The sequence below is a fragment of the Pelodiscus sinensis genome, chromosome 32, assembly GCF_049634645.1.
Source record: "Pelodiscus sinensis isolate JC-2024 chromosome 32, ASM4963464v1, whole genome shotgun sequence".
Classification (NCBI taxonomy): domain Eukaryota; kingdom Metazoa; phylum Chordata; order Testudines; family Trionychidae; genus Pelodiscus; species Pelodiscus sinensis.
The window spans coordinates 1811269-1826140 of NC_134742.1; the positions used below are offsets into that span (position 1 = coordinate 1811269).

The window sequence follows — 14872 nt, forward strand, 5'->3', positions numbered from 1 at the left end:
CACTTTCTGATCTATATTGTCAAATGCCTTCTGAAAATCGACGACGCGCTTGTAGATGTTCTTTTCTTTCGCCGAACTTTCTCTGCTATCATTCTTAGTGCCGATATCTGCTGAATGGTACTTCAATCTTTTCTGAATCCCGCTTGCTCATCCGCTAGATGTTCTTCTATCTGCGATCTCAATCTCTCCGTCAGTATCATCATCAGCACCTTGCCTAGATGACTCGTTAAGGCAGTCGTTCTGTACTTCCTGCACTACAATGTGTTTCCTTTCTTGTGCATTGTCACTAGCGCAGATCTTGTCCATTCCTTAGTGCCTTTCCTTCTTTCCACGCTATATTACATAGTTGGTGTATTTCCTGAATCATACTTTCTCTGCCATATTTCTTCATTTCTCCCGTGATCTTTTCATTTCCAGGGCTCTTATTGTTTAGTCATTTCACTGCTCTTTCTACTTCCTTCTTCAACATATCAGTCTCACTCTCGATGCTTGGTGGTGATCTCTCTTTCAATTCTTTGATCGGTCTCTCTGAGACACTCGGCTCCAACTGTGCTTTGTACGAATCGGTACAATATCTTGTCCATCACTGCACAACCTTCTCCTTGTTCGTGAGCACCTCATCGTTCTCGTCTCTGATCGCCATCTGCTTCGGGTGCCACTTCCTAGTAATATTATACACCACCCTGATCTTACATTCGCCGTAATACCTCTCTATATCTTCACACGGCTCCTCTAGCCACTCTTATCCATTCTGGCTACTTTTTTTCCCTCGTTGCATTTCACTCTATATTGCTGTTCTGTCCTCTCAGAGACATCCCTTCTGATCTTCAATACTCTCTTCTCTTGGACCAACTTCAGTGTCTCCTGTGTAATCCACTTCTTATTGATCTTCTCTTCTTCCGGGACCATCTGCTCAATTGCCTCTTCTATCGCTTTAGCTAGCTCTTCAACTTTCTTCTCTAGGTCTTTATCTGTGCCCGCATTCCTGATCTTCTCTTCCCATAATTCAATCGTCTTGTCCACTTCCTACAGTCCTTTTGTTGGAATCTCGTGTTGTAGATCACCATCTCATGCTCCATAGCAAACTCTAGTAGTTTCTCACCTCATTCGTTTCTTTCCCTATATCCAAACCTTCCCATGACTTTCTCCCAACCTTCATTATCTGTTCCAACCTTTGTGTTCCAGTCTTCTCCGATGATCAGCACATCTCTCTTTGGTATCTCTTCCAGTGTCTTCATCAAATCTTTGTAGAATAGCTCAGACTCTTCCTCCATGCTGTCCAACATGGGTGCATACACCTGAACACCTAAGAGATAGAACCATTTTTCTTCAAATCTTGCTAACATCATTCTTGCACTCACCCGTTTGTGTCCTAACAATGCGCCTCCAGCTCTTTTGCTAAGAAGGAATGCTACTTCTGCCTCATGTTTTGCTTCGTTCCCTGACCAAATGACTTCGCAACTGCCATCCAACAAATCTGCGTCAGTCCAAGTATATCACATCGGTATCGCTCCATCTCCTTTTGAAGCAGCTGTAACTTTCCTGTCTCCCACGGCATTCGGACATTCCACATTCCGATTGATAGTATATGTGTTAGTTGTAGTTTCTTTTCGGTAGCCAACTTATCGACCCAACCCCAATTGCTCGATTAATATTGTGGACCTTGTTTATCTGGGCAACGTCCAAGCCAGCATCTTTTATCCAAGCTTGGGACTGGCATGAAACCCCTAGAGGTGTCACGGCGGAGTTATGTTAAAGTTGCTTGTCTGTAAGTCCTGTGTTTTGTGTCGTGTGGCCAAAGTATGTGTTGTGCAGTTTTGTTGCAACAAACTGGGTTTTTTACACACGCTATAAATGTTATTCATAATTTTTGTGGTTCCACATTAGTTATAGTATACTCAGAGTGTATAATTGGGGTCTTTCTAAAACATCGGCGATGGTTCAGTCTTTGTAAGAGTCTGTCATAAGTATAGGTGTGTTTGCCAATGGGCAACTTAATTGGAACGATCATTTTACAAATATATATATAAACATAATTTTGGTTTGTTATTTGTCAAGCAATGTGGCAGAACCCAAGTTAAAATTCAAGAGTTAATTGGGCAAACCTCCATAGTATTAATGTAGAATTCCAACTTTAATACCTATAGTACTGCTACAATGTTTAACATAATTAAGGAATATGTGTATATATTTGGCATATTGTAACATATATTTGTGTATATGTTGAAATATGTTGTATTCTATTAAACAATATGATAGCTATAATAGTGTCTATCTTAGCATACTATAGTATCTATGAATTATATCATTTAGTTCTTATAATAAAACTCTAAATGTAAAATCAGGTTCTAGATAAAATAACATCATGGTGGGATAATCTTCACGATTCGTGGCTTGGGTCCCCACTGAGGACTTTGTGTTGTTGCTGAGTGCCTGTAAAGACACGCCCCTTTCCTGGTCCAACATGGGCATTTGCTGCAACCCCTGGCTTGGGCCCTGAAGGATTCGGGCTCGTGCTAAGCATGGGGCGGGGCAGGGAGGGGGCAACGAGCAGCAACACGGGCACTTGCAGGAGGCTGCTGTGAAAACGCGTTTCCAGGGTTAACAGGTGAACTGGTGAATTGAACCTGAATCGCCTGGGCTGCTGGGGCGGGGGTGGGGTCCCTGCTGGCCTGCCCCGGCCAAGTTGGACCCCTGGCGGCAGGGTCCCGCTGGCTGCCCCAGGCTCAGCCCTGCCTGACCCGTCTCCCCCCAGCCGGCTGGGCTCAGACACCGGTGAACTGGCCAGCGCCTCGGTCACCCCACGCTCACTGGTCGCAGGCTCCCCTGCACGTCCCTAGTGCCCGGCCAGGTTAGGGTGTCGCTACCGGTCGCACGTGCGGATGGGAGCAGGTCCTGGCCCGCTGGGCAACTTCAGCCACCTGGACCTCAGCAGAGTCCCCCTTTCTCAGGTCAGACCCCTCCAGATCCCCCCTCCCGCTGCATGGACAGGGCCCGATCCTCCCCGCCAGCCAGCCCGCTGCTCCCAGGGGGTGCAGCTGTCTCGGGGGGCGTTGGGAAGTCGGGGAGGGAGCAGGGATGTGGCAAGGAGTTGTCTGTGCTGGGCCTAGGGCCAGGCGCTGGCTGGGCTGTTCCCCCCTGTGTTTTATTTCTGGAAGGAGCCGGGAGAAGCAGAAATCCTGCAGCTGAAAAGACTCCAGTCTGCAGGCACCCAGCCAAGGGCTGCTCCTCTCCTGGCTGATCAATACATCACATTACAGGCTGCTGCAGCCTCCAGTCCCTGGCAGCTGCGTCCTGCGCCCGTCCAGCCTCCAAACGACTCAGACTCGGATGCTGAATCACCCTGCGGCCGGGGACGCTTTCTGAGGGGGCTGGGGCCAGCCCCCCCTGCACTGTAGGAGTGAAGGAAGGACAGCAAGGTCCAGGGGGACCCACCTGTGGGCACTGAGCCTGCTGGCCCAGAAGCTGCCGTGTCCCCGCCCCGGGGCCAGTGTGAGTTGGTTTTGCTCCTGCTGGGATGGCGCTTCTGTGAGCTGGAAAACACATTAAGGACCCTGCCGTGCGCGGACGGACGCTGCGGCCCAGGAGAGGGGCACCCTGCCTGGGTGCTCTGCCTAGGAGCGGGGGTGCTGGGGGCAGCAGGACCCGCTGGAGAGCCCGGAGCGGCGCAGACACGGCCCCACAGGTAGGGTCCCTGCGAGACCCGCACTTTGCTCCAGGGCTGGGTCCTGCTGCTGTGGACGGGGGTGCAGGGATGGGGGTGGGGAACCCTCCAGCTGGCCTGGATCTGGCCCCCAAGAACTGGGGAGCCCCCACTGGTGTTCCAGCCCCCTCTCCCACCACTGTCTCCTGGAGGGCACAAAATCTACTCGCCTGCCCGCCCCCCCAGGCTCTGCTGCGCAGGGGGACGTGGGGCAGGTCTCTCTGCCTCTCAGGCGGGGGCCACATCAGGGAGGGGTTTTACCGGTTTTGGTTGCTTGGTTGGTTTTTGCTTCTCACTTGGGTGCGGCTCCAGACGAGGGTTACCAGATGGTTTCAACAAAAATACTGGACACACTTGACATGACACCCCGATCGACATCCCATCTGATGGAGAAAACACCGGACAGTTCTATCTGCTCATTTCTAGTGTCTCAATTTGTTTCCCAAACAGGAAGCTCAAAAACAGGACTGTTCAGTTCAAAACCGGACACCTGGCAACCCTACTCCTGCCTGATCTCCGACTCAAAGGGGTGAGATGGGATCACGAGCTTTCGTGGGCACAGCCCCCTTCTTCAGATGACACGAGGAGTCATTCTTCCGCGCTACTCTGTGCTGATTTGGCCCCAGCTGGCAGATTGTGTCCAGTTCTGGGCTCCGCATTTCTAGAAGGATGTGGAGAAATTGGAGAGGGTCCAGAGAAGAGCAACAAGAACGATGAAAGGTCCAGAGAACAGGAGCTAGGAAGGGAGGCTGAAGGAATTGGGCTTGTTCAGTCTGGAAAGGAGCAGACCGAGAGGGGACATGAGAGCCGTTTTCAGGTATCTAAAGGGAGTCATAAGGAGGAGGGAGAAAAATTGTTCTCCTTGGCCTCTGAGGATAGGACAAGCAGCAATGGGCTTAAACTGCAGCAAGGAAGGTTGAGGTTGGACATTAGGAAAAACTTCCTGCCTGTCCAGGTGGTGAAACACTGGAATAAATTGCCAAGGGAGGTTGTGGAATCCCCATCTCCGGGGATATTGAAGGGCAGGTTGGATCCACCTGTCAGGGATGGTCTAGACGGTGCTGGGTCCTGCTGCAAGGGCCGGGGACTGGATTGAGCCTCTCGACATCCTTTCCAGTTCTAGTGCTCAGTGACTCTGCGGTTCTGGTGCGGCGCATGGGGCTGTCGCTGCCTCCCCATCACCCGCCCGCTGGTTTGTTGTTGCTCCTGTTCCCCCAGGCCCAGCGATGATGACGGGGAAGGATCCGGCGTCCCCCCCTGGCTCCGCGCTGCCCGGCTTCCTCACGCTCTGCCTCGCGCTGTGGGCTCCCAGGCTGGTCTCAGGTAGGTGCTCTGGCCTCGTCCTCGCCGCGTGGCCATCCTCGTCTGCTCTACCCTGCCAAGGACACAGAGCAATGACCGGGCACAGCTGGGGGCCCAGTAACCGCATCTGCTACTGACACAGGGCCCCTGGGGTGTCCCCCGTGGTGCTTCTGTAACCCCCACACTGCCGGGTGTGGGGCACGGCCCTAGCTAGTGGCACTGAGACCCCTTACAGCCACGATAATGTGTCTGCCCTACAGCCATAGTCGGGCTCTCGCTGGCTTTTTCGCTCACACGGGAGACACTCCTGCACTAAGCTCCAGAGGCCCCTGGTTCGCATTCCCCTGGGGGTGGTTACACAAGCACCCCGGGAGGCCGGGTTCCCCGGTTTCCTTTCTCTTCTGGCTGATGGCGGGCGGAGCAGCAGAGAACCGGGCGCAACATGAAATGAGTTTAGCTCAGTGCGAAGGGAGGGCTGCACAGATCCCCTCCCCCGTTAGCAACGACGCGCCCGGGCTGGAAACAAGAAAAGTGTCGCCCCGGAAAGCAGGAGGCAGATGTTTCAAGTGGGAACAAAGTGACCCAGGACGGGCCCTTCAGGAACTAAACCGAACACGCTCCCACCCCTTAGCGCCTGACGCACGTTGGCTACAGCTGATAGTTCTCCCCTAAACACTGTTCCAGACACAGACTGTCCTAGGCCAGGCCCATCTTTCACCCTCCCCAGATCCAGGCGTTTGCTGACATGTGACGACTGTTCTGTTAATTCTGTGCCTCCTCCATCAGTGGTCCGTATGCACGTTTATAGGCACCTTTTGGGGTTGGGATAGCAACTGTGCCATGGGGGAGGGGTTCCCCATCCGCTTCAGAATGTAGCAACATCAGAGCGGCCAGACTGGGTTGAACCAAAGGCCCATCCAGCCCAGTGTCCTGTCTGCCCACGGTGACCAAAGCCAGGTGCCCCAGAGGGAGTGAACGGAACAGGGAATCCTCCAGTGATCCCTCCCCTGTCCCCCATTCCCAGCCTCTGACGAACAGGCTGGGGACACCATCCCTGCCCATCCTGACTCAGCCATTGATGGGCCAAACCTCCATGAATTTATCTAGTTCATTTTTGAACCCTGAAATCCTGCTCATCACAGCATCCTCCAGCGAGGAGTTCCACAGGTTGGCTGTGCTCTGAGTGATGAAAAACTTCCTTTGGTTTCTTTTAAACCTGCTGCCTATTCATTTCATTGGGTGACCCGTAGTTCGTAGATGGTGGGAACAAGTTAATAACTTTTCCTTATTCACTTTTTTCACACCAGTCAGGATTTTATAGACCTTGATCATATCCCCCCTCAGTCTCCTCTTTTCCAAGCTGAAAAGTCCCAGGCTTTTTAATCTCTCTTCCTATGGGTCCTGTTCCAAACCTCTCAGCATTTTTGTTGCCCGTTTCTGACCCTTTCCAAGGCCAACTGATGCTTCTGAAGATGAGGCTAGGACGTCTGCACGCAGGATTCAAGCTGTGGGCGTCCCATGGATTCATACAGAGGCAATAAGAGATTCTCCGTCTTATTCTCTATCCTGTTTTTCATGATTCCTAACGTTATCTGCTTTTTTGACGGCAGCTGCACATGGAGTGGATGTTTGCAGAGAACTATCCACACTGACTCCAAGGGTCTGTCTACACTCCAAAGTTAATTTGAACTAACAGCCATTAGTTCAAATTAACTTTCATAGGCACTACACAGGCAAACCGCTAGTTCGAATTTAAATTGAACTAGCGAAGCGCTTAATTGGAACTAGGTAAACCTCATTCCACGAGGACTAACGCCTAGTTCGAATTAACTAGTTAGAATTAAGGGCTGTGTAGCCACTTAATTCAAACTAGTGGGAGGCTAGCCCTCCCCAGCTTGCCCTGGTGGCCCCCCTCCTGGCCCTAGAGCCCTTAAAGGGGCACGGGCTGGCTACGGTGCCCGTGCCAGGTGCAAGCCTGCCAGGACCCAGCCAGAAGACCCTGAACCTGGCACGGCACGAACCACCCACCCGATGCCCCCCAGCTCTCCGCCTCTTCCCAGGACCAGGCTGGCGGCTCCCAGGAGCCTGCCCGGGGCCGCAAGAGGCAGGCACCCGCCTGGTCTAGTGCAGAGATCGTGAACCTCACTGAGGTTTGCGGGAAGGCCTCCAAAGTCCACAGTCTCCACACTAGGCACAGGAAAGTGGCTGTCTAGGGCAGGATAGCTGCCAGCCTGGCCACCAAAGGCCACATGCAAACCCAGGCGCAGGTTTGCACGAAAATCAAGTTGGTTCAGTGAGAGCCCCGACCCTGAGCTTAGAACATAAGAACGGTCATACTGGGTCAGACCAAAGGTCCATCTAGCCCAGTAGCCTGTCTGCCGACAGTGGCCAGCACCAAGTGCCCCAGAAGGGATGGACTGAAGATAACGATCAAGGAATTTGTCTCGTGCCATCCCTCTCCAACCTTCCACAAACAGAGGCCAGGGACACCATTTCTACCCCCTAGCTAATATCACTCCATGGACCCAACCTCCATGAATTTATCTAACTTCTCTTTAAACTCTATTATAATTCTAGCCTTCACAGCCTCCTGTGGCAAGGAGTTCCACAGGTTGACTACGCGCTGTGTGAAGAAGAACTTTCTTTTATTAGTTTTAAACCTGCTACGTATTAACTTCATTTGGTGTCCTCTAGTTCTTCTATTATGGTAACTAATGAAGAAGTTTTCTTTATTCACCCTCTCCACACCACTCATTCTTTTACAGACCTCTATCATATCCCCCCTCAGTCTCCTCTTTTCTAAGCTGAAAAGTCCCAGTCTCTTTAGCCTCTCTTCATATGGGACCTGTTCCAAACCCCTGATCATTTTAGTTGCCCTTTTCTGAACTCTTTCCAAGGCCAAAATATCTTTTTTGAGGTGAGGAGATCACATCTGTACACAGTACTGAAGATATGGCGTATCATAGTTTTATACTTCCCCTCCTCCTTCTTCCCCAGGCTTCCCCCCATCCAGCTCCCTCCTCCCAGGTTGCCCCCTCCCCTCTCCCACCCTCTCTCTTCCCCTCTCCCACCTCCTTTTCCCAGTCTCCCCAGAGGTTAATCCCCCCCCCCCGTTTTGTTAAAAAAAGAGAATTTCTATTTTTGAACACACGTGTCCTTTATTTTGTACATTAGGAAGGGGGGCGAGGGAGGGATAAGTAGAAGGAGGTGAGGGAGGAATGGGGTACGAGCCCCCGATGGGGAGGACTAGGGTGGCTCTGCGGGCTCCTCGGGGTGGAAGCTCTCCTGCAGGGTCTCCTAGATCCTGACAGCCCCTGGATTGAGCCCCCCGGATGGCAGCCTGCGGCAAGTGCAGCCGCGCTGATGGCTGAGTGCTGTGATGTGCCGAGTGTGGGCACTCAGGGCACTCCAAGCCAGGACTGCTTTGCTGTCCCTCATCGAGGTAGACAGGCAAGTGGGGAACCATGAGAACTGTCTGTCTGGGGTGGGGATCGGGTCCCTTTAAGTACAGCCCTCAGCTAGCCTGAGGCAGCAGCTCCACGCTCTAAGTCCTACCCTGCTTCCGGCCAGCCTTAACCTCGGTTCAGGGTCCACTCAATGTGGACTTGCTAGTTCGAATTAGCAAAACGCTAATTTAGGTGTAGATGCACTAATTTGAATTAGCTTAGTTGGAATTAACTAAATTGAATGGTTAGTTTGAATGAGCGCTGTAGTGTAGAAATACTCCAAGATCTCTCTCTTCAGTAGCCAAATTACTCTCCATCCCATCGCATGTCGAGTTGGGATTCTTTTCTCCAATCTGCCGTGTTTTATTTTTTCCAATGTGCCATTCACAATCCCTGAGGGGTGGGGCAGGTCACAGCTCCAGGGAAGTGCCACTCCAGGGAGAATTGCATGAACTGCATTAGACCAGATCCCAGAAGCCCAAGAAAACAAAAGCGTTTGGGTATAAAAGCTGGATGTGAACTGATCAGGGGCTTCAAGGTGCCGCAGGACTCCCCGTTGTTTGTGCCGACACAGACTAACCTCTGAAAGTTTTCTCCTTGTCCGTTTCCCAGCACAGTTCACAGTGACAGGACCTGAGTGCCCCATCGCCACCGACCTGGGTGGGGAGGCCGTCCTGTCCTGCTACCTCTCCCCCCGAATGAGCGCCGAGAGCATGGAGGTGAGGTGGTTCCGATCCCGGTTCTCTGCAGTTGTGCATCTGTACCGCGACGGGCAGGACCAGTTCGGAGACCAGATGCCGGAGTACCAAGGGAGAACGGAGCTCTTGAAACACAAGATCGCCGACGGGAAAGTTTCCCTGAGAATACGCGATGTCCGGCCCTCCGACGAGGGGCAGTACACGTGTTTCTTCCAGTCTAAAGTCTCTTATGAGGAAGTTTTATTGGAAGTGCAGGTGCCAGGTCAGTAACATTGTTTCCTAAACTCTCAAAAACGGATTGTGACTCACTGGAGTCTGGGGTGGGGTTAGTGGCCCAAATTTGACATTTGAGCCAGGGGTTAATGAGCAGGGCTCGACAAAATATAAAATCTACTTGCCCGTGGCACGTAGATTTCAGCCGCGGGCCCCGTTTACCAGCAATGCGTGCATGTGCAATGCGGCTCTTGTGCATGCGCAGTGAGGGGTTGGTGAGCAGCTTTTGCCGCCGTTTGTCAAGCCCTGTTAATGAGACACAGAAATACCCCTAACCGGTCAGGTGACACTAATGCGTTGTGGTTATTCCCGTGACTTTGTGCACTCCTGGGGCTGAGCTTAGGTTTTGGGGGACTTTGACGGAGCCCCACTTCTGCATTTATCATGCTAGAGAGGGGAAGGAGCCTATGACCCTGCAAAAGGGCTTTTTCGACAGAGTGTCCACACTGACTGGGCGCTCTCTCGCATGTCAGCTGTGATCGCTATGGGAGGAGTGGCCACCAGGGCCCTGTGCTTTTTCCTCTTCCCTCTTCTTGCGAAAGAACTCCCTCTTCCCCGGCCACACACGCCTTTTCCCGAAAGGGCTCTTCTGCAAAAAGGCTTCTTCCTTGTAGAAAGGTTTGCCGATTTTGGAAAAACCCCTCTGGTCTTTCATTGCAGTGTGGATGGAAGTGAAGTTTTTCTGCAAAAACTCTGCAGTGTAGACACAGCCTTAGTCCCAGCAACACCCGCTGCAGGGCCCTGCCTTCGTGCAATGCCTGTTTGCTCCCACATCAATGACACTTTCTCTTGCAGAGCTGCTTTTCCCAAGGGCCAACCCCTGGCAGGTGGCTCTCGCTGTGATCCTGACTCTCCTGGCTGGTCTCATCGCCCTGGCCAGTTACTGCTTCTGGAGGCAGCGCCGAGAGAAAGGTGACGTGAGGAGAGGGATGGTGTTGGGGGGAGGAGGGTAGAGGAGGGAGTGTTGGTGAGAGGGATTTGAAAACAAATCCCAAAGTAGAGCTGTCGGGAGGAGGGTTTTGATTCAGTGTCCGGAGGAGCTGCAGGCAGGGGAGCCGGGCTGAGGGGGAAGAGGGAGCTGAATAGGTTAAGTCTGAACCGAGTCATGTCAAGTGGTTTCACCCTTCAGCTCCCACGATTGATCCCGGCTCCGGCTGGGGCCAGGAGCTACCCCTGCTGTGGCTCTGAAGTTAAATGCAGGAGGAGCCAAGCTCTGAGGCAGCTTTGAAATTGGCTCCCCCCAGCGCTGGCTCCTCCTCTCCCCCCATTGCTGCATCTGACACAGAGGCAGCGAGGTGGGGGAGTGAGTCGTCCAGTACTCGCTGACATCCCCATTTCAAAACCACCCCAGGGCTGTGAATCCGCAAGTCTTGCTGAAATTACCGGGCACTGGCTGTGGGACCCCCAAGGCAGCTGGGAAAATCCCCCCCCTCCCGAGGGTTTTCTCAGCTGAATCTCCTGGATTCCATGCCCTGGGGTTGATGTTTAACCCTGGCGATTCCCCCTTCAGCTTCCATTTTAGCCTGAGAATTCCCATCCTGCACCTCACTCTGTACTTTGTGCTCCTTTCTCCTGGCTTCACGGGGTTAACACTGTCCATTGCCAAGGGACCCTTTTAGCCCTGGCCCGGTGGCTGGACGGGTCCTGATTTTCATCCCGTGCCGAGTCCTGCGCTGCCCGGGAGGTGCTGGGTCTGGCTGAGAACGCAGCTCCGGCCAGGCTCAATCTAAGGCAGCGTTTCTTAAACTTTGTAAGCCCGAGGAACATCAAAGAAAAAGGGGGAGGGGTGACGACAAGTTATTGAGAAAAACAGAAAAGGTTGCCTTTCCCATTAAGGCAGAACGCAGTTTAAGAAACACTGATCTAAGGGAAACGCAGCCGTGTTAGTCTGGGCTAGCTGAAAGAAAACCAGGACTATGCAGCACTTCCAAGGCTAAACCATCTTGTTAGTCTTTCAAGTGCTATGTAGTCCTGTTTTCGTTTGATCTAAGGATGGGACGTCCTTGTGGGAGGGTCTTCGGGACTCGCTTCCTTCCTGCAGGATAACAGGACTCCTTTCTCTGCTTGTTTCCAGGTGAACTCCAGGAGGAATTTGGTAAGTGCCTTCCCCCTTCCCTCCGCCCCGCACAGCCCCTGTGTGACTCTGTCTCCCACTAGGGCAACTGTGACGTAGTGGGGGTACTTGCTGGGCTGTGGTGACCCCTGCTGTCTGGAGCAAGACCCAGCAGGGAAAACCTCATTATGCAAAGGTAACGCCAAACCTGTTGAACCAGACACCCCCCATGGAGAGGAACAAAGGAAGGTGGATGCTGCCCTGGCTGGGGGGCAGGGCTGGAAGAGTGTGGGTTAGTTGCTGTCTGGGAGCATGGAGGAGACAGCCTAGGGAAAGGGGCTGGAGATTAGGGGCCCAGTCTCCCCCCATCTCAAGGGGGCCTGAGGCATCCTAGCCCAGCTCTGTGACCAGATTACATCTGTGCTGTGCTGTATCCTGGAGAGGCAATAAACTTCCTCTATTCCACCGGCTGGTGCAGTCTGTTTGTGCCATTTCGGGGTGCAGGAGACGGGGGACCCCCAACACGCCGCCACACTGGTGTCAGGAGCGGGATGCACTGCACCCCATGGATGGAGCTTCCAGCGGTGAGCGACAAGGCGCCGTAGAAGCAAGAGCCCTGGAGCCAGGCGTGCTGGAGACAGAGCGAAGCGGTTCCTGGGAATCGTGGGGCGCTGCAGCACTAGACTGGTGAGTCTGCACCGAGGGGACCAGCGGGCAGATGGCCTACGCCCGACTCTTGAAGGCAGAGCTAGTGAAGCTGTGCAGAGAGAGGGGCTTGCCTGTGCGGAAAGCAGCCAAGGCCCAGCTGATTGCTCAGCTAGAAGAGAACGACCAGCCACAGGGCCAGGATCTTGTCCCCAGGGGAGGCAGCCAGACCCCCCCTGAGAGCGTGTCAGACTCAGAGAGGGGGAGGAGCGCTGGAACCCACCGGAGAGATGAGACAGCGTCTCCCGGGAGGCCTGCAAGCTGTAGCCCATCTAAGGCAGGGACCAGCCCAGCGGAGCGGCGGCGGCTGGAGATCCAGCTGCGGATCAAGGAATAGGAAGTACAGGACTGAGAGAAGGAGCGCCAAGATCGAGAGAGGCAGCGACAGCATGAGTTGGCCATGACAGAGCGGAGAACCGGCGGGGCCCCGGCTGCGCCAAGAGTGGATGGGCCCCAGGGTCGCGGGGCTGCCAGACGCTTGGAGAGGCTCGCGGTGGCTCAATTGAAGGACATGGGTGACATAGACGGGTTCCTCAGCTCCTTTGAGAGGGCCTGTGGACTGCAACGGGTCCCCCCAGCTGACTGGCTGCAGGAGCTCGTCCCCGCACTGAGCCAGGAGGCGGTCGGAGTTCTCAGTCAGCTGGAGGACCTACAGCCAGAGGATTACAACCGAGTCAAGGAGGCCCTGCTGCACAAGTTCGGGCTGACCCCCGAGATGTACAGGAAGAAGTTCCGGGGGGTACAGAAGGAGCCACGGGAGACCTATGTGGATCTGGCCTCCCGCCTGGCGCAATACAGCCGCAAGTGGGTGTCTGGAGTCAGAGCCCAGACCGCAGAGGAGCTGCTCAAGCTGGTCCTGATGGAGCAGTTCTATGAAGCGTGCCCACCCCCTCTGGCCTCTGCATGCCTGCTCCTCTTACCCCATTGCCCATCCCAGCCCCTCCCCCGCTGCTCCTGCCCTTCCCCCCCATTGTCTCCTCCCAGGCAGAGGGGCCCTGACCCCCCTCAGACACACACAACCCCCCTCAGCAATTAACGGGGGGCAGGTTAATTTCCTGCTGAACCCAGGGACCCACCCTGCCCCTGCCCCTGACTCTGTGACTCTCTCCCCAGTGGACGTGACGCTGGATCCAGACACGGCTCATCCCAAACTCGTCCTGTCTGAGGATTGGAAAAGCGTGAGAGATGGAGACACGCGCCAGAATCTGCCCGACACCCCCGAGAGATTTGACCATTCTGTCTCTGTGCTGGGCGCCGAGGGGTTCGCGGGCGGGAGGCGTTACTGGGAGGTGGAGGTGGGGGACAAGCCGAGATGGTCTCTGGGGGTTTGCAGGGAATCAGTGCGCAGGAAGGGGCAGGTCACACACTCACCTGGGGATGGATACTGGGTCATGGTGCTGAAGGACGGGGGATACGAGGCCGGCACCTCCCCCCCGACCTCCCTCCCCATGAGCGCCAGACCCAGCCGGGTGGGGGTTTTCCTGGACTACGAGGAGGGCGAGGTCTCATTTTACAATGTGACGAACGGGTCCCATCTCTTCACCTTCACCGGCACCTTCTCCGGGACGCTGCGCCCGTATTTCTATCCTGGTTCCCGTACTCAGGGCACCAACGCGGCTCCCCTGACCATCTGCCCTGTGCCGGCCCAGGCCAGAGGGGATCCCAGCCTAGCCAACAGGAAGGGATGAGGTGCGTTGTCTCCACCCCACAGAGGCTGGGAACCCCCACACAACGCCTACTAGGGCAGGGCTGGCAGCTCAGCTCAGTCCCCATCTGCACTCCCGGGGAAATCGAGGCAGTGGGGGTTGAACTTCAGGCGTGAGCCTGAGAGGGTCTAGCGAGGACCCTCTCAATCGCACAGAGGGCACCTCGTCAGCAGGAAGGGAATTCTCCTGGCTGCAGTCGTGTGTCCCCCAGGGTGGCCGGGCAGTGGAGTCTGTTTCCCTCGCCTGCCTTACCCACTGCCCATGGGATCCGCCTTTCGGGCTCCACTTGCTGCAGCCGGGAGAGCAAATCCCCTTCCTGCCGCAGACGGGAGCCGGGCTCCCTGAGTTCCCTGCTTTTAGCTAGAAATGGGGGCAGAGGGTGGCGCTTGCACAGTGCCAAGGAGCTGAACTGGGGGGGCGGTTATTGTGGGCAGGAGCCCAGTCATAGAGGTGGCAGACTCTTCCCTGAGGTGAGGCCCTTGCTCTGGGTTCCAGGGGGTGTATTTCTATTTCTGTGGGGGGCTGCGAGGCAGGCGGGAAGAGTGAAACGCTCCGGCGTTTCCCCCGGGCTGGCCTGAGGCCTTGCGGGCGGTTCTGGGCTCCGAAGCGCAGCCGGACTCACAGGCACTCACAGAGGTGGGACAGAACCGCTCACCTCAGCGCCGCGCTTCCCGCCCTGCGCTGCCATTGGCCACCTGGCCCGCCCGCCCCGCCTTCCCATTCGCCGCCCGGCCGCCCGCCCCGCCTTCCCATTCGCCGCCCGGCCCGCGAGCCCCGCCGTCCCATTGGCCGTACGGCCCGCCCGCCCCGCCTTCCCATTGGCCGACTGACACCGCCCCCATCCCGCCTTCCCATTGGATCCACAGCTGCGACGTTTGCGGAGCCGTTGAGCCGCCGAGCCCCCAGAAACCCCCCCCCCGCTCCCCGCCCCACCCCCTCCTTCCCCCGGCCCCCCTCCCCTCCTCCCCCCGGCCCCCTCCTCTCAC

The 14872-nt window shown here is 55.2% G+C and overlaps 1 protein-coding gene across 1 annotated transcript; it reads left to right on the forward strand.

Moving 5' to 3' along the window:
• The first annotated feature begins 3189 nt into the window (after positions 1–3189).
• On the forward strand, positions 3190–13933 carry LOC102458876 (butyrophilin subfamily 1 member A1-like). Its single transcript, XM_075913354.1, has 6 exons — positions 3190–3685; positions 4922–5026; positions 9064–9411; positions 10218–10339; positions 11497–11517; positions 13299–13933. The coding sequence occupies exons 2-6, from the start codon at positions 4930–4932 to the stop codon at positions 13866–13868; spliced, it is 1158 nt and encodes a 385-aa protein (XP_075769469.1). The 5' UTR covers positions 3190–3685; positions 4922–4929; the 3' UTR covers positions 13869–13933.
• Positions 13934–14872: the final 939 nt, after the last annotated feature.

What these genes read in the sequence shown, in the direction of transcription:
- LOC102458876 (XM_075913354.1), top strand. Translation starts at nt 4,930, where the DNA reads ATGATGACGGGGAAGGATCCGGCGTCCCCCCCTGGCTCCGCGCTGCCC. An exon ending in ATTGGAAGTGCAGGTGCCAG is followed by an intron (nt 9,412 to 10,217) that starts GTCAGTAACATT and finishes TTTCTCTTGCAG; the next exon opens with AGCTGCTTTTCCCAAGGGCC. An exon ending in TGAACTCCAGGAGGAATTTG is followed by an intron (nt 11,518 to 13,298) that starts GTAAGTGCCTTC and finishes TCCCCAGTGGAC; the next exon opens with GTGACGCTGGATCCAGACAC.